We start from the raw sequence: 24,305 nt of genomic DNA, 5'->3' as shown, positions 1-24,305 counted from the left end.
GAATTGATAACAACATCGTTTGTCCATAAACAACGTATCTTGCTACTAAATCAAAAACTGTTTCCGGAGCTGAGAGAAGCGTGTACCGCGGCGACTACACCAAGAATCACGCCACGCGGGGCAGGCTCGGCTCAACATCTGTGCTCGATTGCTCGGCGTGCAGCCCTGCTCAGAGACTCTGCGGTGGATTTACGCTGTCTTTTTTGGCGCACGTGGGTTGACATATACGATGGCGGAAGAGGCGGCTATAGGCGAAGTTGTTGCTGGAATGGGTCCTGTTCAGGAAAGAATGGACCCAGACGCAGATGGATCGGTACCTGTAACTGGAACATTAACACCTGCCGGACCGAAAAAGACAGGTGAGCCTAAAAAGCATCCCGGTAAGCCGGTATCTTGATGCTGTCACACCTCCTGAAGGAAGCTCCTTTCTGGCATGTTTCTGTCAGGCTGACTCACATCCTACAGTTCTGGGTTCCACGCACAGTGTGGGATCATTGTATGCCCCCGTTGTACTCCTGCGTGTGTTTTAGATTTGGATCTTTGCCCAGCATGTGAAACCCCAGCTGTTTTAATCCTGTTACACCTGTGCTGTAGTGATGCCTTTAACTACCTGGAAATATTGTGCTTGTTGTTGGCTCTGTACAGGGCACTAAGCAATTACTCTGTATATACATTAAGCCTTGAGTGTAAGACTGCAGTTTCTGAAAGTATGTTTCATTGAGCAGGGATGCTGTCTGTGCCGGTATGGCATATGCATGTTCAGTATGTATACATTGTAGATCGCTGTGCATCTTTCCTGCTAGTTATGATGTCATCTGGCAGCTGGGCAGGAGCATAGGCCCCTAAAGCCCAGCCTGCTTACACAAAGATCAAGAGCTTGGATATGCTTCCTGGTATATTGTGTGTGTTTTTTTTTTATTATTCTCTCTTTTGCAAAATAAAAACAATCATGATGAAAAGGCAACATTCTGTGTTCTATGTTTCAATATTAATTTCTATTTTGAAGTTGGTCATAAAGTTAGTAAAGCTGTGATAACATTCGCACAGCACCATATCCATCGGAATTATTTTTTCCAAGTATCTAAAAGGTTCTACTAAACTTTTAAGCTAAACATTGTTAGTTTTACCTGCAGTTGATTGGTTGGTGCGCTAGCCATAACTATAGGGTTGACACCTGTCCAGGAATAAAGCGTTACATGCAGGGTCCCCGGTTTACCTTTGTATGTCCCGAAAAAACTAAGCTCGAGGCCAGATGGGTCCAAGTTCCATGTTGAGGGACTAGGTGACCATTGGAAAAGTGAAAGCGGCTGTTTTCTGCACTTGGCACAAGCCCTGGATTGCGCATGGAGCACCTGCTGCCACAGATAATGTTCAGCATTGACGTGGGAGAAAGTTGATGTGCCAAGCACAGGAGTATACGTTTCATTCTGGTATCGAGGTGTGCATGTGCTGCAGGTTTGTTGACTATGGGGATGACTCAGAGTTGTATGAGAGCAAATATTGTTGTAAGAAGATGTCAGCCAGTTTTCCTTTTTTTTTTTATTTTTTTTTTTTATTTTTTTTTTTGTCTCTCTCTCTTCTTCACTACTACTTTTTTTTTCTCCTCCTTTTCTCACTCGTTTTGCTTTCTTCTCATCCCTTCTTTAACCTCTTATCTCCTTTCTCTCTTTTCACTCTTTTCTCTCCCTTCTCCTTTCCATTTTCTCTCTCTTCTGTGTCTGTTCACGAAAGACGAGTTCCCAGGAAAGATAAGTTTTTAACTATTTAACCCTATGTATTGTGAAAGTCCAACCCCATTCTCCTGCAGGAGGTGCTTGGTTGGCCCTTTATGATGCATAGTTAAATCAAGGGATCCATGTATAAAGTGGATATAGAGTTAAAAGGTGATTATTGTTGACCTTATTTGCATTTGCCTACCCAGAATCCTTTGTGGCAGCACCATGAGATTTCTGAGGGAAAAACAAGCAAGCCTTCTGGCTTGTCTGGTGTCTGTAGATGAGTGTTTAATAATACTTCTACTATATATATATATATATATGTATATGTATGCGTGTGTGTTTTTGTTTGTGCTCTGTATCCCTCCACTGTCGAATTTGTTGATTTCATTCCTGACAACCTTCTCTATAAACTCACAATTTTGGTTCTCGAGTATAACCTAGCAAAGCTCAGAATAAGTGGTTCTTAAGTTTAGTTTCATTTGTTGACCAATCGGCTGTATTTATCTTTGCAATGAGTCTGATTTTTGCAAAGATATTATATATATATATATATATATATATATATATATATATATATACACACACGCGCACTTAACTTGCATTCCCTGCTTTATAGGGCGCACGCGGGTGTACTGAGGTTTTTAATGCAGTGACATGGCCACATTGTTGATTCTACAGGTTGTAAATTGCTCCTTCGGGAAAAGCTCTTCTTCATATATTTGCCACGCATCTCACTCGCTGACAGCTGTTGCTCTTCCTAATGAAGTTGTCATGCACACAAGTAGCACTCTGTACATAGTGAGGAGCCATAGTCGGTGTAAAGTCTTTAAATACTTCCTAATACGCAACCACACTGACATTTTGTTATTTTTTTTCTCTTTAGCTTCTGTTCGTTCTTGTGAGAAAAAGAGTGCGCAGCTTTTTGTGATACGGCAGAATGGGTTATGGATATGTCAGAGAAAAAATATATTTATATCTTTTGCCAAAGGTACATATTTACTTCATCAGCCAGGAGGATGGAACAGAAATGATGACTAACTGGGTATAATTGATTCAGTGTTAATGGGCCATATTATCTTAGTTAGCACTATGTCAACATCCACAAGTAATTGCGTTTGCTTCTAAAACTGATGGTGCTGTATACATTAATAGGATTTAGTAAATACACAACAGTATGCTTTAATGTCAACACTTCAGTAGCGTTCAGTGTTGACTTTTGCAGCTGTTGCATTTTTTTACAGATCTGAGAAGTAAAAAAAAAGAAACTGTTGATAACTCGAGGAAAACATAAGGCAAATTTTCATATTCAGGCAACAGAGCCAGGTGTGGGGATGTAGTCTTCATGCAGAACACCCAACCCACAAGACGCTCTATAAGCTACCGGGTCTGTTCATTAAACACTAGGAAGCTTCTCCAGAAAGAACAGCTGAGCTGGCCCTGTATAATGTAATGTGCAATAGGCAAGTAGACTGGAGGACTCTGAGTTGACTATACGTTATTCAAGGTCACCAAAGGTTCTCCTGCTTACTGTGGCTGGACCTTCGTAATGTATAGTGAAGTCAAAGAGCTGAAACACAATTCTCCTTTCAAGTATTTCTTTAGTGAATAAACCCCAGTAAGATTTATTCACTGAAATAAGAGTTTGTGATTTAAGCTCAACAACCCAATAACTTGGTGAGATCAGATTCAGAACTCATGGCTAGTGAGTAAACCCTTATTATCCTTTAAGGTTTTGTTTGGTTTGGGCTCTTATTATCTCAACAAGGATAGTGGGGAGAACAGGTCTGTGGTCAGACCAGCCAGACTTCAGGAAGGTAGGAACAGAGCACGACCTCCAGCAGCCATAGTATAACCGCCACCATAATTGCTTACCTCCTTCTGTATAGGATCATAAAGCATTGGTTCTCAATATCGTATGTGTTCTGTGTTAGGTGCTGACATGGTAACAACTAGTATTTATAAAACAACTAGTACTTATATAGCACCTTTTCTCCCAGTGGGAGTCAAATCCCTTTTAGCGCACGCTCTCAGAATTATCCAAATCAGCGGCTGAATAGTAGATGCTATTGGTTTTGAAGATTAATGAAAAGTCAGTGTCCTCAAAATGTGACTTGGTTTAAAGCACCGTTAGAAATGACTTTCTTTGTTTTCACAGCCTATTTAGGTTCTGAATAATATAACGACAACGGAAGATGTTGGTTGGAAAGAAAAATGTTGAGTTTAGAAACATGGATGCGTAACGGGTTTCTGCCATTCTGAACAGCTTTTATCTCGTATTTGTCAGAGATGTCTAGGCTGGCGGAGCCTCATCTGCTAAAACCTCTAATATTATCCCATGACTTAGTAGCGCCCCAGATAGACATTCTCAGGAGATGACGCTTCCCGACGTCAACGAGCTCTGCCTGGTCTATCCAGGATGTTATTATTTATAATGCTGAAATCTGAGTGGCAGGTTTTAGTGCATTTCTTGTTATATTGCACTAGATTTACATAATGTGTAATGTGATCCTCCCTTCTTGTTCGTTTTTTGTTTCTCGTTATTTTTCCTCCCTTTTTTTTTTTACTCTCATAGATGGAGCCTTTCTCTTAAGCATTTTATTTTGCTTCATTTTTCACCGTGGTGGGCTATGTGCGTCTCCCTTTCTCATATGTGAAACTGTAATTAAAATATATCAACTGATCCAATTCTGACACCCAGTGAACCGCGGACTCGTATGTAAATTAGACAAAAATATGTGTTTACCAACGCATTGCTAATTTCGAAAGCCTCTGTTTGGCTGGACGCCCTCCGGGAGGTATTTTGAAAATCTCTGGTTTAGTGCTCTTTAGCCTGGAACAGTCACGACTGAGTAGGGAATTGACATTGCAAAAAAGGATATTCAGACCATATCACCTTACCGAGGCTTCGGGGGGACACGGACTCAATTTCTATTAGTGTTTATGCTACAAATACAGGGAAACCCCTCTATCCTACACTTCCAGTATAAGGATCTCATTACGGCTGGATCTGGTGTCACGAAATAGCAATATAATAACTCTGCTAAGAGGATTAAACATCCTTGGACGGTAAGTACATAAATGGATGTTTAGTAAGACGGCAGAAGGAAAAGACGTTAAACCTCTACACTGAGTCTAGAGTCTAGAAGCGACTGTTGGAATGGAAGAATACTCCCGCAATGAGTACTCGTGGCTCTTGCCCAATTGAGATTTGCTTCAGGCCTCTACAGTAGATAAGGGGTTAATTAATTAGGATCTCAAGCTTTTAATTGTAGCTTTGCAAGTCCCATCTGACAGCTGCCTCCGACACCCCCCCCCCACCAAATTCATTTGTTTAAATTCATTTTGTACAATAGTGAAATTAATTATGCAGATTTTGCTTTGGAGGTAATGTTGTTTTGCTGCCTCAATATTAGTTTGTTGGAATTGTGCTCTGGGGGTCTTTGCATATTGTTTGTGATATAATCAGACGTTGGGCCTCCTCTCATTTTGAGTTATTGACAGTTTCTGGGACGAGATGAACATAATTATTAAGCAAATGTTCGGAACGTCAGGTGTGGGGGGAGCATTTTGCCTGGTATGGGCTGAATGCTAAAAATACTTTCTTCTCATATGAACTTGGTGTGTATTTCCCATTTGCTCTTTCATTGTATGCCCCCCCCCAAGAGAGTTAATTGAATTTTTTCTTCTTACCGCATTGATTTGGGGGCTACAGATACTCCTTCATTTATAATTTGAGCAGGTATAATAACATCTCCTCGGATTTGCTAATCTGCATATTAGTCATATTCCGGATGGGTACCGCAGCACATTCTTTTTAAAATGTTGTTTTTAATACTGTTTTAATGGCATATTAAGTATCAATTAGAGTTCTCCAAATCTGACATCGCTGCTTGTTTGTGGCAAAATTCAAGATGCTTGTGATGGTTGGCACTCATATTTAGCATGTGTGTTTTCTTTCGCGTCCTGTAGGTCGGCCACCCATTCGTCGTGTGGCCAACCAAATCCCAGATGAGATCTCTCAGAATCCGTTGTTGTTGGAAGCCATGTCGGTACTCCCTCAAAACTATAACTTTGAGATTCAGAAGACCATCTGGAGGATCCAGCAAGCTTCGGCCAAAACAGGTAGATTTCCCTTTCTCGTTTTCAATTGTATAATGCCTCACTCCGCATGATATTGAGTATTGACGCTGACGACACCGTTCTTTGGCCTTTGGAAATGTGAGATGCCTTTCAACCCCCCCATAACGCTTAGCTCGATGACAAACATGCAGTAGTCGTTTTACCAAAGTTCTGTGCTTGAGACACCTGGAGTGGTAAAATAATGAGGTACCAGAACACTGTTGACTGACACATTCTGATAGGATAATTTACTCACCCTTGTGTACCGTGTGTCTTGATCGTAATGTTTGTGTCTTGATCGTAATGTTTGTGTCTGATCTCTCGCTTTCATTGCCTCTAATCCCATTAGTTGTGCTTGGCTCTCAATGTCCTGCATGCGCTTCCCCTTCCTCTCTAATCATTTCCTCTCCTGCGTCTCCTCTCTGTTGGTCTCGGATGTAAAGCTATATTTGTCTATACAATAAACTTATGTTTGCTTTCCTAAGCTGTCTGTGTCTCAACTCACAGCCTGTGTCACTTTTTTAAGCTGTTTATATGATTTAAGCTTCTCTTTCACATTTACTTTTTTTTTTTCTTCACATTACATTTCCTCTGTCAGCAAAATGTGTGTGTTGTATGTGTTTCCAGTGACCGAATGTCATATTTGCAAAGCCTCGTAATTTTTTATGTTCTTTGCTCACATCTCTATAGTACTTGTGTAATATATATGTTGTATAACATACCGTATTTGCTCGATTATAAGACGAGGTTTTTTCCAGAGCAAATGCTCTGAAAAATACCCCTCGTCTTATAATCGGGGTCGTCTTCTAATCAGACCCCAAAAAAATGGCTGGGGCCATGCTGCTTACCGGTCGCGAGCAGCGTCTCTTCCGTTAGAAGCAGGAGGACAGGAAGCTTGTAGCTTCCTCACAGAACTCTATCTCCCCCTCCCTCCTCTGGGGGCGGGGCCAGAGAAGTTGCTGGTACAGCCGGTCCCCTGCAGAAGTCTTCGAGTGAGAGATCTGCAGTTCAGGTAAGGGGGTGGGGGAGGGTTTTTGGGTAAGTATGTGTGATTAATGTGTGAAGTATGTGTGATTAATGGAATTAATGAGTATTTAAATGTTTGTGAATGTGTGTTTGTGTGTGATAGCATGGATGTGTAAGGGGGGTGGGGGTTGTAGCATGGCATAGGGAGGCTGTAATCCCACTACTATCATCCCAAGGTTCCAGCATGTACTGGCTGCCTTGGCTTGATAGGAGTGTGATTGCTGTTAGCAGCAATCACACTCCTATCAAGCCAAGGCAGCCAGTACATGCTGGGTTAAAAGGCATATCATGGGGCTGAGTGGCATATAGGGGGTTAAAATGCATTTCTGGACCTCCAGAAATGCATTTTAACCCCCTATATGCCACTCAGCCCCATGATATGCATATATACCTCCAGAAATGCATTTTAACCCCCTATATGCCACTCAGCCCCATGATATGCCTTTTAACCCCCTATATGCCAGAGTGGCATATAGGGGTATAAGGCATATCATGGGGCAGAGTGGCAAATAGGGGGGGTATAAAGCATTTCTGGGGGCAGAGTGGCATAACTGGGGGGGGCAGGTTGGCAAATAAAAGGAAATTTAAAAAATATATTTACATGAATTAATATTTACTGGTAAAACTTTTTTTCCTATAGGGTCGTCTTATATTCAGGCTTTTTGTTTTTTTCCTAAATTAATATTTTGATTTTGGGGGGTCGTCTTATAATCGGGGTCGTCTTATAATCGAGCAAATACGGTATATAATTTTTTTTTTCTTCAACTTTGTACTTTAAGATAATTTACCTTTTTGAAACACATAACTGATTGTATGACATAGCTTTTGGGACAGGGCTGAAATACAGTTCTGAAATTTCAATAATTTCCTTCTTCGAGTAAACCCCCCCCCTTTTTTTTGATTAGTTTATTTCAGTTTTCTCTCCTCGCTTTTTTCTTCAGCGTTGAGCCATATTGTCTCCACCGGGTCCGATGTTCTCTTCATATCATCAAGTCAGTTACCAAACACCCTGCCCTTGTGTGTTACTGTTGTTTAAAAAATAATAGAACGCCCTAGTCATAATCACACAGAGGGACCATTCAACTCTTCAAAGTCCATGGAGAAAAGGACTTCATTAGAGAAGCGTGACTTAGTTAGTATTGCCTTAAGGAACCTTCTCAGTCTAGTATTGGGATCACCCTGCACCCAAAATGTCACATCTGTGACCTTGCAGTCTGCAGATAATGGAAATTTATTGGAACAAAATCAAATAAAATCCAATTTTTGGCCAACTTAACTAAATTTCTGTGTACAGCACTGTAGAAAGAAAACTGTTTATTGTTCCAGAGGACTTTGGTAGTTTGGATTTATATTCTCAACACGAGAAACACAATGCAAGCAGTGCTTTGTGGTTTTGGGTTTGTTCCTGTCTCATGTTTTGTTTTCTTACAGTTGCTTTGCAGATGCCAGAAGGTCTTCTGATGTTTGCCTGCACCATAGCTGATATCATAGAGAGGTAAGGCTATCTGCGGTTGGACTGTTTGCACAATACTTTCCCCCAAATTACCGTGCTCTCAAGCAGCTTATATATTCCTGTAAGCACACAGACAAAAAGCTCTCTCTCTAATCTGTTTGTAAATAGATGCTTGTGGCAATCACACCATGACTCCCAGAATGATATGCAGAGGTAAAAACCTTCTTTTGCCTGCTGGTGCGTCTCAGTACTCAGCCAGCATGCTGTTATTTCTGTATGCCTAATGTGCGTACTTAGTGTGTATTACTGCAGTACGCTTAGATAGAATCCATCGGCCAAGAATTAAATTAGCCCAATTACCTTTAAATGCAGGTATATTCTAGGTTATACTCGTTATAAACATACCGAGGTTTAAGATTCCCCCCCCAAATCTTTTTTGGATTATGCGCATAATAAAGAATTGCTTTACCTTTCACCTAATGTACCCCAGTAGGTTTAACAAGTGTGTGTGTGTGTGTGTGTGTGTGTGTGTGTATATATATATATATATATATATATATATATATATATATATATATATATATATATATATATATATATATATATATATATATACCTGGAACATACTCCACAAACCTGTTACTCAAAAGGGGCTTTTTGATTTTTAATAGAATACAAATCTAGACGGTGCAGTTTCTTTCTGCATCGTGGATCCCTCCAAACCTTTTTAATGGTAATTATTTGCAGACCTATTGTTGCGTTAAGGACTACATTGGACCAATGAAGAAGTTTATACCATCTGTATTATACGTGCATGTGATAAGTGCAGTAGATGCAATAACAATGTGCTGTGAACTGTAGTGGAGTATAAACGTGTCCTCGGCGTTGTAATCTATATTAAATCAAAGATCAGTGAGCCGCCATTATACTTTGCCTCCTAGACCAATTATTTGATGTAATGCCAAGATGTATTTTTATTGAGCGCAACGCACCTAGCTAAATGTGGCAGAACCTTGTGTCATCGCAAACAATGCCTTCTATGTGTTGCCAGGTACAATTTCTTGTGTAATTTTTAATTCAATGACTCATAGTTTCCCGTTAGCATAGAACAGGGAGATTGACAAATTCACAGCCAAGAGTGGTTTCATATTCTGGAATATTTATCCAATTGATGAAGATGTATGGACATTTTAATCTACCCCCCCCACTCATTTACCCTTCGTAAAAACAGAACTACACCCTAAGTATAAGACCACTAATAGCGGCACACGCCTTTTCTACTTGTGTTCTAGTAAAAGCCGCTTGACACAAATCTTTGCTGCTTTGTAATATTGAATTCCGCAGGGAATGCTTAACTGTCATGTGACACAAAAGTAAGCAATAACAAAAAAAACTCAAAGGTTTTTGCGTTTATTTTTTTATATAATAAAACCTTCCAAAATGGTTTTAAATGACAGATCTGCTAAAGTTTGTGTGATACTATAATTGAGCAGTAATTGAACATGGTAGAAGATGTTTAAGGACTCGTTGCTTCAGTGGCCCCTGCTTTTGAGGTCCCTCTTTGGATATCTGTTTTGGGAGAAGACAGGGGAGCGAGTGCCGTGTCTGATCCATTACCATTTTTATTCTCTTTTTCTAAACGCACCCACTCTTTCTTCCCTGTACTGTTCTGGATGTAGGCTCAGACAAGCACTTAATGTCAGTCTGAGTTATCTCTCAGTAATGGATCTGCCTATTTATAATCTCCACTCGTTGTCCGACATGGACTGCTGTTTGTTCTCGCATTAGCTGTTGGCGGTGGAATTGGCTCAGGTGTAGAGCATTACGGCACATTCTTCAGTCGGAGTCCTGAACTTGTGTTTTCTTAATTTCCTTTTTTCGACAGTCACAGCACACACGCTCACCTCTCCTTATTCTAGACCTTATTTACAAACATCTTGCCGTCACTGTGCGCTCTGGTTTCCTGGCTAGCAACAGATTAAATTTACAATTCACTCCCACTCGTAAATATATTTTGAAGTGAATACACCAAACATCCATTTAGTGGCTAAATCACTGCAATTTTGTATTTAAAACCCCAAAGTCGCAGAGAGAAAAATAACATCCAGTATGCATTTCCTACGTGTCACACTTAAATGTCTGCCTCCGCAAATCATTTTTGTTCTTTTTGTCACGTCCGTGGTTTCTATGAGTTGGCGGGTGGCTTTAGAGCAGCCTTGATGCGTTACAAAGTTACTTCTATGTGGCATAGTTACTCCATTCCACCTTCTGTAGAAGCTGCTATATGATTAACGTGATATTTTCAGCATTCTACATATCTTTATTTTCCCCGGTTCTAAGCCCTTGTTTAAATGGCGAATTCCACCATTATAGAATCCACGGTCCAAGCCCAAAATGATGTGTGAAAAATGCCAGGGTGCTTCTTATGCAGAGGCGTAGCACAAAATGTTGGGGCCCCCTGCAAGTTGGTTTGAGGGGCTCTCAATCTCGATCTAGTTAGTTCAGGAGTGTACTTAGAGTATTTGGCCCCGGGGCGGATTCTGTGTGGCACCCCGACACTTTAAAATGTAGAGACACCAGCAAAAATATTTTTCACCAATCTGTAAACAGTCACCTGGAGAAAAACTAGAAATCTGAAAAAAAATCCATTATAAATTAAATACAGTAAAATAAATAACATTTACTGAACAGATATAGTACAGCATAACTTCCATCACTATATACTGAGCCATACATTAAAGGTGGTACAGCATAACTCCCATCTCTATACACTGAACCAGACATTGAGGGTAGTGCAGCATAACCCCCATCACTATATACTAAGCCAGACATTGACGTAGTAGGCCTCTGCCCCCCCACAGCCTGCCTGTGCCACCTCTGCCCCCCCCAACAGCCTGCCTGTCACATTTCTGCCCCTAAACACCCACTCCATTCATTCATTGTGGTCTGGCTCACCACAAGTACACTTAAGTGTGGTTGGTGTACAAAACAAATTGCACAGATGATATCCGCCACCAAAATGTTAGAAATATTCACGTTCTTGTAATTATGTAATAATCTGCGCAATATTGGCAATTAATTCCTCATTCCCTATTTAGTAGTCTTGAGTATTTTTGGCATATTGCTTTTTTTGATTATTTTTTACCCGTTGCTTGGTTTTTCTGCTTTTCACTCTTCACTGGTTCTCTATTACTGACCATTTGTGCGAGCCCTGTAATTATTATGGATTCTTTCTTGCATATCTAGAATTGTATATCCCGAAACTCACCTCCAGGAACTTCTTTCCCGGAAATGCAAATATTTCAAAGCTATTCCCAACACCGCTCTCTGGCAACAGGTAGACCTGATTACAATATCTAACTATAATATAAGGCTTATGAGTGCATATATTCTAAGCTCTAGTGGGAGCTGCTACACATTGTATCTCTAGGTAAATAACTTTATAAATGGGATGTAGCACGTCTTCATCTTGTATAAATAAAGTGTAATAACTCCATTAGATATTTCTGCTATGAAAATATATATAATTACAAGCTTGCATCAAGTGGGGTGAACTCATTAGTCGCTTGGTTCGTCCTATTGCTTCTTTAAGCAGCTTCCTTTCTCGGACGTCACTACTGGCTCACATTAACTGGCTGAGAGCAATAGGAGTTGTAAGACAGAAACAGCTGGGGAGTTAGGAGTCTCGTGGTTCTTTTATATTTGTGAACCCTGGGTTTACATTAGTGTAGGAATGCAATGCATCTCTAAGTGATATAATATTACTTAACAGCTGTTGTGTCTGGGGTGGCACGGGGCTGTCTGTCAATTATCATCGTGTGCTGGGAGTGCATTTATTTTACATGAAAACGCTGCATGTGAAAGGAAGATAAGCCGCATCTACAGCTGATGGAGCAGACTGACAGCACACACGCTCTCGTCGCTTGCCCTTATGTAGTAAGCCCTTTGGCAAACCAACCGTCTACTTTTTTTATTCTACTATCAGTAGGACACGTGGGTGGCTTGGATTCAAGAGAGCATCTTCCCAGATGCCACCAGAACATGTATAGGGCAGTTTGCTGGAGGCTTTTAGCGTTTCTCTTCAAACCTAATTCCATTCATGCAAGGCTGGTACAAGCTAGTATTAATTCCACCGATAAGTACAGTAGCAGAAGATTATGTTGGTTCCAAAAAGCATCCAGCAGGAAATTTGTAAGTTTTAAGAGATCTAAGCTTGATCACTATTTTAACAACTATAAGATAACGTCCTTGTCTAATGATGAACATAGGGTTATTGCAGCTTTGACAACTACTCTACAGCATTATTACACAATAAAATACAATGTTTCACATTGCTTATTGTGTGATTATCCTGACGATGATGCTGCATATCTCAAAGGCCAAAAACTTCTAAGAGGAACATAAGAAAGTAGTAAGTGGTAATAGGTATAGTCTTAGTGGTTAGAAGACTTGTTGACTGTTGAATAACACGCAAGTCATTTGTAGAGCTTAACCTGTCAGTTCTCTAAGTGACTGACGAGCCTAGGATGTTCAGTGTCGGATGCAGTAGTGAAATGGCTTTATCCTTGACTTGCACCAAATTATGTAGGGGATTTCGCTAAACTGGGAGTTTTGCAGTCTTCTCACTAGCGTTGGTCCTTCCCAAAGCCTAGTGAAGCCATTGAGTTTAAATGTTCAGCACATCTGCAGGAAATAGGCCTTGTGGTGATGCCAAAGACTCTCCAGTGATGGCACCACGGGGTATGGAAGCACCTGTTTCATGGCTGTCAATGAAATCTGTACTGAAGAAATGTATGCCCTGCAAGCCACCAGTTCATTCATGACCTGCCGTTTCCCTAAGTATTGCATGGCGGATTGTATTTGTCTTGATGTTGTCATTCTAGTGGTGCTTCATATTCTACATCCTTTTCCTGCGAGTATGATTTCGAGTAACCCCTTAATCTACTATGCGGTATGAAGGCTACACGTAGCGAAGAGAAATAATCGTAGTAAAACCAGATCTCTGCAGTGGATTCCTACCCGTTAGCCTTGAGGGCCAAATTATAAAGCTGCTGACAGAAAATGTAGAACAGCGGCCATAATTAACGAGGCCTGCAAATATTATTTTACATCCATTTTCTTCTCCTAAATAGATAACTACTGAAGGATTTCATAATGAACTATGTGATCCGCATGCAAGAAGCAAATGAGAAATCACCCCCCCCCCATTCAACCACCTCAGTATGAGACCAGCGTTTATAGGATGAAGAGATATTCGTGATTTCATACTGTCTTTGAAGTGGGAGATGCTTCATTCTCATCCAGTTCAGCCTTCTGAATTCCAACAGTCTCCAGGTTTAATTGTTTTTTTTTCTTCTCCTGTGATCCCGAAGCAGCTCTTTCATACATCTTTTATTACTAGCTTTCGTTTTAAGTTGGCTTCGGATACCTTAGTTGTGTGTCTGTGAGGCATAGGTGCACATTTTTAATCCCAAGCAAGTTAAAATGTTTCCATAGAGAAAACGTAAGTCTACCCAGGAGTGCTCAGATAAAGGAGACCTAAAATACATGACGTTTTATATAGGGCCATTATGTTCTGCAGCGGTGTACAATGGGTAAACGGAACGTAAAACAGCTAGTATATAACATAACAAGACGTAAGGATGCCCCTGCTCAAACGAGCTTACAATCTAGAGGACGTTGTCTTTGTATAGTGATTCCTGCCACTAAGGCTGATTGCACACTTGGCGTCTGGCCCACTGTGGGTTTTTGAAAGGTCAAAGCCTTCGATAGTCATCGCTGCACCCAGCATGAGAGTCAGACCTGCTAACGTGCTGACAGCACAAAATAGTCTGCGGGGAGATCGCGTAACCATGGCAGGAGGTTCACACGGCAAATGTCCCATGTCACTGCCCATTGCTTGATGAGTGAAAGGAGTGGGGGGGGAGCAATAGAAGGCCAGGGGATGAAGCCGATTATGGGACCCCTGCCTGTGCCTTTAAGAAGCGTAAGAGCATTCCTTCCTGTGGATGAGCAGGAGCCGCTTTCATGTCTCAAACTTCAAAGGCTGCAGATTACAGCTCCTTTTATCTGAATGGAACCTTCAGACAGAGCTGGTGACAGAATCGGAATGTCAGCTACCTGGCCTTAGGTCTCCTCTCTCCCTCCTAGAAGTCTCCTTGTGTCCTTTGCAAATTGGTTCATGTACCATGCGCAGTATTGTGCTGTCTCCTCGTACAGTGGTGAGACTGAGGCATTTCAGGTACAAAAGGAAATTATTGCTGGCTACACTCTGTTATTGTTTTGTTTCTAGGCAATCTCTAGAAGCACTGAATTCTAGAAGCGGTAGCCATTTATGTATAGAATCAAACTCTACTTCTGTCGAAATCTTTTTGTCAATGCATCATAACCCTATAAGCAGTGTACGAGACAAATAAAATACTAAATCATTTCCTGCAGAAAGTTACGAATGGTCATGCTCTTCCATACCGGTTGTATGTTGTTCCAAAAGATGATGTTGCACCTGTCATGTTTGTTATGAGAGGGGGGGGGCATGATCTGCAATGCAATATAATGTAGTTAGAACCTTCTCTCAATGCCTAAACTCATTTAAATGGACACTTCCAGAGTAATCATGGTGATTTTCCTACACTAACCACTTACTTCAAATTAAAGAATGTTGGACTGCGGGTTTTCAGATGAGTAAAGATGAAGAGTTTGCACTCTCTTAATTATACTTAAGAAGGACCAACCCTGGTAAGCGTCTTGTACAGAAAGGGATGAGTTGGCCTTGTATAACGAAATTGGGGAACCTACCTTAAAAAAATAAATCCTCTTTTACTGGTTGTGCACCACGATGGTACCTGTTGCAGGAGAATGATGGATAACCCTTCACAATCCACGGTAAAGTCAATGAATTGAAATGTTTTCTGTAAACTCGCATCTTCGTTAATGAACCCTATGACGATATCTCCTACCTTCAGACCAGGTCACTCGTGGGATCTGGCTTTGGCTGATATTTTACATCAGCTAGTTTAAGTCTTAATAAAAGGATGTTTGAAGGTGGTGGTAATTCTAATGATAGTCCATTTACGTGTTCTAGGCAGTAGTTCTCAGTACTGGAATAGTTAGGTTCTTTAAAAAAAAAAAAAAAAGCATTTTCCAAAGCTCTTATAAGATGTCGTCCTGCAGTATGCTGACTGAGGATGATGAATATAAGGTAGAACCAGTTAATAGAAACAGGGCAAAATTCTGTTTGGATTTTTGATTGTGCCCCAACCCGGTGGGCTATTTAATTTATCAGCGTAAATCTCTGAAGAAATTATATGGGGGGTGGTGAGTTGGATGAGTCAGAATCCTGCTAGTATTACTATGGTGAATGTATTGATTAATCATAATTAATAAGCTACAGTTCTCTTGCGGCTATTCTATTATTTCTATTTCCTACACTTACAGTATCGTATTTCCAGGCACTCGTACTATTACTAATAACACGCAGATCTGTCTGTATACCTTGCGGTCTATATACTGGTGTTATAGGTGTTGAATAAAAAATTGCTATTGAATGGAAGACAGACAGTCCCTGGCATCCACGGAGGTACGAACCGACAGCCCGACAACTGTGTAATCTATGTGGGTGAGACGAGCGTGTATCTCGCGTATCGGTGGTGTTTTAATAACGAAAAATTACTGTGTAAAATATGTGCAATTGGCATTGTAAGTGAGAGGAAAGACGTTCCTGACAGCTGCTCCTGTGAATAGACATGTTCAGGAGGGAGAGTAAAAGCGAGGTGCTGAAAACAGTTTGACCTTCCTCGGGCGTTGGAATTTCAGTTTTGTTCTTGGCTCGGTGGAGTTGGCAAAACAATACAAGCAAAGAAAAAAAAAAAAAATATATATATATATGATTTTCCCCTCTCGCTCTCATCCACTCCTGGTAAATCTTCAGGGACTGGATTAAATTGCATTAGGTGAGAGGGTTAGACAGACAGCGGAGTGTTCCTGGCCTCGTTAGTGGCTGCCTGGATCCGCCATTAATATTTATAGCTCTGTGTTAATATGAAATCTTAGTTTAGCTGCGTCTCGCGTGGCCTTCTTCACCCAGCTCAGTCTGTGCACGTGATGAGAATGCCCCCCAGCTGCCAGGTTGTAGGGGGTTACTTTCTATGCCACCCCGGTGTTACTTTGCCTACCGTTGGCTAACCATGCGCATTTTATTGATGTGTATTTTGCCAGATAAAAATGCCAAAACAGTTTGTTCTAATATGTTTCCGTTAATTAACTTGTGACCGTTTCCACAGGACTGTTGGAAACCGTTAGTGGGATTCTATTACTGAGATTAATTTCTCTCCATTAATTAATTACTTTTTCTCTGATCAGACTGTGAGAAATATTATCACGCATTATAGAATCTAACTGATGGGTTGTGATCGAGGGTTTCCCTAACATGACTGTGGTTGTAATATAAAAAAAAATTGGCTTTTCATTCTTGCGCATTGAGCAGTGGTTTGAATGAATTCAATGGACCCAGGCACTTTTTCTTTTTTATAAAATATATTCAACCAACTATACAATTTTAATATGTATGATGCATTCTTGGATTGCAAATGAGGTCAGAGCACTAAAGCGGGGCCAAACAGTCTTGGCCCTTGAAGGCGGCAAACAGGCCAGGCTTTCAGAAGCCTCTAATCATCATGCAATTAACCTAGCTGTAATAATCATCAGGTCCATTGGCTCTTCCTCCTTGACAGTATCACTGTACTCTAGTAAGCTCGGGGATGCATAGAACTTTGAATTATTTTTTTTTAAGAATTTACACTAAACCCTAAATTAATAATTCCTAGATACGGGATATTGAGCAAAAGATCAGTGGATTTCTGATAATAGATTATTAACAGCACTTTAATTTGTTTAAGAGACACTCCACTAATTTAATATGTATTTATTAACCCTCGCCTCTGAGAAGATCCAAAGGTGGGGACTCGGCGAGAGCTCTTTCTGCGCATGCATGTGCAGAGCCTAGTAGCGGAACATCTCGGAATGCTTGCAGAACCAGGCAGTACGTCGCGTGACAAGACGTGTTCAGCCAAACCCATCTCCTGCACGGCAGGGACTAATGTGCATGGATGGACGCTACAGAATCCAATATTAATTTGCAAGGTGGCCATCACACAGCTACCATGTGCACACACAGGTGGTTATTGAATGTATTACGTTGTACGGGTCATCTTGCTGTAAATGTTGTTGTAGCATTTAATGACGTTACCCTTTGCGCAGATAAACGCAAACTGGTTGCTTCCCGGAATATGTGGATGAGTTTAGAAAAGCCGACCGCCTGTAAGCACCATCTTGGTTATCTGCCCAAGCTTAATGCTATCTGTCTGCAGAGCATCATGACTGTGCCTCCTGGGAATTGTTATTCACAGCAGTACAGACATTGTGTTAAGCTGCTTGGCTGTGCCTGATGGGATTTATTATCACTAGAAACGGCATTAATGGCATTTGTCATACGTAGCAGCTCGGCTAAGCATGATGGTGTTTTTGTAGTGCGTTTGGAGCACCACCTGCCCCTCTATAGAACAAGCAGGAGGTATGGTTCGTTTGTGAAATACATGTCTGAGATATTATTAATGTTTCCGGTGTATCCTGCTGGCACCTGATGGTGCTGAACAATCTGGGAAGCAAGATGATTTTCAAATACTTCTCATCAATTTTTACCTTCCTTTCTTTAAACAGAAATGTCTTTTTATCACCTGCAGTTTCAGCGGTAGTTGACATAGTAAAATGGTTGAGCATTATAATCTCAGACCTTTTTTTTTCCTGGTAGTTATTCAGGCAGGATCTAAAGAAACGTAATGTATTGTTTTAAGAGATTCCATTTTACCGTATCGTTAACTCCATCACCGCTGTGTATTTGTTCTTGTATGTGAACGCCGGCTCTTATCAGCTTTAAATATCCACACCGGTGATTATAACGCCACGCCACTTATTGGAATTGACATTGTTTCAACTTTGCAGCATTCAGTGTTATCTGCAACAGTTTGATTTTTATTTTGTTAAAAAGAAAAAAAAAGGAGCCCAGATTTAAAGGTACCGTATTTTCCGGCGTATAAGACGACCCCCAACTTTTCCAGTTAAAATATAGAGTTTGGGCTATACTCACCGTGTAAGACTACCCCTCTACCGAGTATACAACAACCAGCCAATCACGGCAAGCGATGTAACTTGCCGGTGATTGGCTGGTTGTTGTATACAAAGCCTGCTTGGATTGGGTGGGTCGGCTCTCCCTAACATACGCCTGTCCACACACACATGTATAGACATACACTGCCCTCGCACAACCCTTCCTTTACACACATATACACGTACACACCAGCTTACAAACACACATATACACATACACTGCCCTTACACACACACACATATATAATATATATATATCTCTACACCTACTAACATATGCCTGTAGTGATTATGGAGCTCCCTAATGTTGGGCTAGTTAGAGGGAGGTCGTGATCTCCCCAACCAGCCCTGCTCATCGAGCGCCCGCTGATCAGGGCTAGTTGGGGAGATCACAATCTTGCACCTACCTCGGCGCGGCCCTGAAGACCGGCCCAGGGGAGGTGGCTTCTCCTCTCGCCCCTCCCCTAGAGATACGTGGCTTCGTGGGGAATCGTGATTCTCCGGCTCGGTAAGTACCTGGCGTATAAGACGACCCCCGACTTTTTAGAAGATTTTCATGGGTTAAAAAGTCGTCTTATATGAGTGGGACTTCTCGCCCAACATCAGTGCCTGACCTCGCAAATGCTGTTTTGGCTAACATTTGTCCAAAATCTTGTGGAAAGCGTTTCCAGAAGAGTGTAGGCAGTTAGCCATGGTTTTGAAATTGAATGCCCAACAACCTCATGGTCAGGTGTCCACATACCTTTGGTCATATAGTGTATGTATTGGGCCAGTGCACAGTTATTTTTACTATAATGCGCGGGGGGGGGTGAGGGCATTCAGCCAGTAGTGCTTGCTATGGCAGTTTACTCCTTCCAGCTTCTGATTACAATTCAGCAATGTTATCCTGGAAGAAAGCCGATTCCCAGAGCCCTGATGTTTTATTCCACTCTCTCACTTCTCCTTTTTTTTTTTTTTTACCCTCCATCGCCTTCTCTCCTTAAATAACACCCCCGTTCTTGTTGTAATATTTATTCCTGTTACGCTTATGAATTTTCTATAAAATATTCACAAATCCCCTCCCCTCCTCGTTGACTGAAAGAGGGAAGTAAGTCTGATACACAGAAACACACACTGATTTAATTAATACAAAAGCTGCCTTAAGATAGCGTGCCGGAATCCCGGAGGTCTGTTTATTCAGAGCTTCAGACAGCCTCTTAGGCCTGTAGTGCAATTCTTTCTGTTGCGGTGGTGTAAAGGGCCTGTATTGTGCCCTGCCTTCTCCGAATCCCAGAATAACACATGAAAAGGGATATTTATTATTTATCCTTCCACAGCAACTAATAAACTGTAGAAGCTGGTGTGGCTACAAAAACCATAATAATAATAATAATAATACTAAAGTGTATAATTAATAATATTTTCCCACAGAAAATCTTACGCTGTAGCTGTTGTCGGGATATTGCTGTAGGCACGCTTTGAAGTTTGATCATAGTCTCAAAAATAGCCGTGGTGTAAAACACTAGTGGGGCACCAATGCTATTTCGGGGGAGAAATATAATTGAGGCTTTTCCCACTATAGAGTCACTAGCAGGATCACCCCACATATATATTGCTTGCCTTAATTTGTTACATTGGAAATGCATTTTTTCTTTTTTTTTTTCTTTTTTTTTTCATCGATTTATTATGCCTGTGTTTTCTCAGACCGTACATACCTCACCTTCAAACAAAAAATCTTTGGGACTTTGAACTTTGTTAATGTTAAGAGATGCAGTACTCGCTCGGTTCGCTAAAGAACAAACCATAGCAATGAATTTTTGGAAATGAAAGACATCTATTTCCCCGGTTATCAATAAATGTTTCGTTAGTTGCGGTGGTAAAGGTAGTTTTTATCGACCAGTCTGGAGGTGACTTCTTAACACTATAGCGTTCTGGACCCTCAAAGTAGTTCTGCAAAAGGGCAGAGCCGCGGGGACAGCCTGCAATCGGGGGAGAGAGTGTGCCCAGAGTCTCCACTCCTTTGCGGAAGTGCTCCAGGAGGCCAGCTTTACAAAGAAGTGGACGAAGAAAGAAGAACAAGAAGATGCAAGAGAAAGAAGCTGAGCTGCAGGAAAGATGGAACGTGGAAGTGGTCGGTAGAGAAGGTAGGGAGACTCGGCAGGCTGACTTTTCCCCTCGTGCTGACTTGATTCACGCCTACTATTCGGAAGCGCCCTTTGCGCTTGCCTAGGTGTGACTCCGGTCGGAGCTGCGGTTACCCCTGCAGATCTCATGAGTCCGCACCTTGATGTCTGGTGGGCCGCATTTTGGGCACCCTGTCTTATGTGTCTTCAGCTACTTTTAGCATTGTTTATATAAGAAATAGGAGTACAGGTAAACTGTCAGCTATCCAATCAATAATGCTTTTCGGGTTCATTTTTTAAAATTCCAAAATAGCTCTATGCATTTATAGTTGTGTATAAATATATAATGCATATCTATTGGTGTAGTCATCATGTATAAAATTTGTTCCATATATTCTGTTATGCGATTGTTTTGATATAATTAGGATTGCTCACCCAATATGCTCGATGTGCCGAGTTCCCCGCAGACACAGACACTGTTCGTCCCTGGAGGAGACGGTAGGACAGAGACAGATGAGTTGTGTTCCCCTGGTCTCTGATTAATGACTCAGGAGACGCTGCCTTGATGGGACCTCTTGGGAATGACAATGAGGAGCTGTGTGGGGCAGCGCTGGCACAGTGACCCTCTCCGTGCCACACATCTCTTTCTATCTACGAATGGCAAGCTTTGCGGTCTCGGTTCCGCTTGCAATTAATTAGAACTGTCTCACAGAGTGCTGCCCACGGATTTCCCCATGTACGACAAAACCGGATGCAAGACATCCCTACAATCGTCACAATTACTGGCTGCCACTGTGAATGGGGGGGGGGTGTTATTGTAAACCCCATTCTGGTACAAAGTTTTAAAAGTGGTCTCCTCACCATAATAACCAATAGCACCTTCCTGCTTCCACCATTCCATTGGTTACTATACCTTCTTCCTATATACGTTTTCTTTATGCTGTCTTGTTTTTACATGTTCTCGTGAATATGTACATTATGGGGATCTCTCATGCAACGTGAAACCCCTTATAACCCAGTGAGGCAGTTAGTGCCCATGTTGCATCAAGCTCTGAACTTTTTATTAAAAGCATTGCCCCCCTATATTCTTCTCTGTATACCGCCTTATAAAATAAATTTGCATCTGTCTGGGGATCAAAACCAAACTACTAATTAACACTTGGCCAGGCCTCATATGGCGTTCCATAATGATAATGCTGCGGTGTACGTATTAGGGGGCACGTCAGATTGTCAGCGGTGTAGACGCACAGATCCTCAAGCTGCTTTCATGTTTCCTAAACGCATAATTAAGCTATTAGGAGCTCTTTCTTGGTTAAGTTGCCCTTTCGTGCTGAACTGTTTCCATAACCGACTTTTACAATTTGGTGTGCCAGCGAATGTAATAACAGTCATTAAAGAGAAGAGAAGTCATTAGTGGAAAGATGGTGTTTAATTAGAACTAATCAAAACATAAGCCTAACCATCGCTATGAAGTTGCCCCTAAGCAGCGTCTGGGAGATTTTATTTATTGCAGTAAATAGACCTAGTCATGCTTTATATACAAGAAGGGAAGGAGAAAATAAAATGCCTGCGCATATATTAATAAAACCCACTGATCTTGACATTATGTGATTATTAGAGAATCTTACTGTTAGTTGTGGATATAGGTAAAACAGTACATTCCATATGTTGGATGTTATGCCTATGCTGAAGATGAGTAGGAACCGTTAAAAGAGTAGGAGCTGTTAAAAGAAACCATAAGAACTATCGGGCATGGACTGTATTTGAGGCCAAACCAGACATCAATATGAAGGTGCAGAGTATGAGCCGTGTGATGGTCACCAAAATCACTGCAATGCTTGTCCCTGGTTTTGGCTCTGAGAATCAAAGGTTCCTCCTCTGGAAGGTTACAAAAAACCCAATGGCTCCAAAAGATCACTACACCCTTTTGTTATATGACTGTTCCCAGGTCTACCTCTGGCATAACTTAAATGCTCATGAATTCACTGTTCACATAGTTTGTCGAACTTCATCCTTGTACGGTCACAGGTATTTGGCACCAAGCACCAATTTAGGCGTCTTAAGACTGCAATCAGTGGAGTTTGTGTTGAATTCAGAAGTGTTCAAAGTGACCCAGACAAGTTCGGTTTCTCCATCTGCTTTCTCGAACTTAAAGGAAAACTCCAGACGTGAAGCCCAGTGCATTTTGCTGTATGCAACTTGGAACAATCGTTCTTTAGTTTTTGGGGTCTCGTTTTCCTCCTCCACTGCCGTACTTAAGCAAACGGTTTTAGGGTCTAGATCGTCCCTTTTAATTTTAAATTGCAACCCTTAAAGCTTTGAGAGGCAAGGATCTCTAAAAATCCATATCAATCATAAAACACCCCAGATCAGAGAGAGTTTTCAATAAATAGAATTCTTGAAATAGGTTCTTGTCTTTCACCAATACAATTTCCCTTCTTGCCTTCACCGCACCTGTGTACTTGGCCGCACATAGACATAAATAATTGCTCTCTGTGGTGCCAGCCTTGCACCTGCTGCTGCTCTTGTGTGGCCCTAAGTTGTGTGGTTGGAACCCAGCTATCTGTTCAGCAGACCTTGTTTTTAAGTCTTTGAGACAATAAATATCAGTCTTCCCCGGTGCACAAAGCTGAACTCCTTTCCTGAGTTCCTAATGCTGTATTTTATTCTTTCTATACACTGACATTTTGTTTTGCTAATACTGTGTGTAGATGGCATTTTTTTGCTCGAACTCCATCTTAAAAGGACACTCCAATGTCCCGGGGAGACCCATAAACGACGATCAAAGCATATGAAAGCACTTTGTAAGTACTTTGTGTCTTTTTAAGTACTTTCATATGCATTGTTTAAAGTTGAACAAAAACTAGGAGTGCACTTACCTTAGGGAGAAGCTGCAGAGCGGTCGCTTTCCATCCCCTCTGTGGTCAGATGTTTAGTGCCGCTGATTGGCTTCTTAAAATCAATGAGTGCTTTCTACACTTGAACACAGGGGTCTCGTTAGACCCCTGCCCGGAGCGTTTCCTAAACCAGTACTGCGGCTGACTGCCAGTAAGAAACTGGGATATCACGTGCCAAGAGACCTGTTCAGCCAATCATATCTCCGGCACTGGAGCAAATGTATAGTGGTGGTGGTGTGTGTCTGTGTGGGGGGGGGCATCTGCAGTATCCCACTCATTTTCTGGTTGGATGCTTGTAAATTTAACAGGACCTCATAAGCATTAAAGCCTGTCTGGTCGCTGGAGTGTCTAAAGAGACGCCTAATTTAATTACAGATCTGCTTTAGGAGATGCTTTGTTTGCACTTTAAAGAGTTACCTAGCATCTTTATCAACTTGTATTAGCGGGTCTCCATCCTTTTATTGCATAAAATGTCAACTATGACATAAAAAGAAGGGGTCTGATGTATCCATTTCAGACGGGACAAATTTTATCATTCCTTTTTATGTTTCACAGTATAAAAGCAATCATAACATTCTTAGACATTTCCCCCTTTCTACTTCCCTTTCTTATTTTCCATAATTTTTTTTTCTTCCTAAAACCATTTGCAGTAAAACCAAAAACTCATTATTTTAATTACATGCGATCGCCCTGTGCTAATGAAGTTTGCAACTTGCTAATGTGGGTTTCTGACTCACTCCCCTGTTAATTAAACTTGCTCTGCTCTGCGAAAGCAGGAGGTCCGAACCAACAGAGCAACTCTGCCTGGAGCCTGGGCTCGGAGAGTGTG

At 41.3% G+C, this 24,305-nt stretch overlaps 1 protein-coding gene across 2 annotated transcripts in view; it reads left to right on the top strand.

The window, feature by feature from the left end:
• The first annotated feature begins 231 nt into the window (after positions 1-231).
• DPH1 (diphthamide biosynthesis 1) overlaps positions 232-24,305 on the top strand; it is a 67,313-nt gene continuing 43,239 nt past the window's right edge. The window contains exons 1-3 of one of the 2 annotated variants that reach the window (XM_053457103.1): positions 232-359; positions 5,688-5,840; positions 8,295-8,358. In XM_053457103.1, coding sequence (XP_053313078.1) covers positions 269-359; positions 5,688-5,840; positions 8,295-8,358 — 308 coding nt within the window. In that variant the 5' untranslated portion in view covers positions 232-268. Of the gene's footprint in view, positions 360-5,684; positions 5,841-8,294; positions 8,359-24,305 lie in introns of both variants that reach the window. The other variant, XM_053457102.1, reaches the window with a different exon arrangement.

Source organism: Spea bombifrons, chromosome 2, assembly GCF_027358695.1.
Source record: "Spea bombifrons isolate aSpeBom1 chromosome 2, aSpeBom1.2.pri, whole genome shotgun sequence".
In the NCBI taxonomy this organism is placed as follows: Eukaryota; Metazoa; Chordata; class Amphibia; order Anura; family Pelobatidae; genus Spea; species Spea bombifrons.
This window is presented reverse-complemented; position numbering and strand designations above follow the sequence as displayed.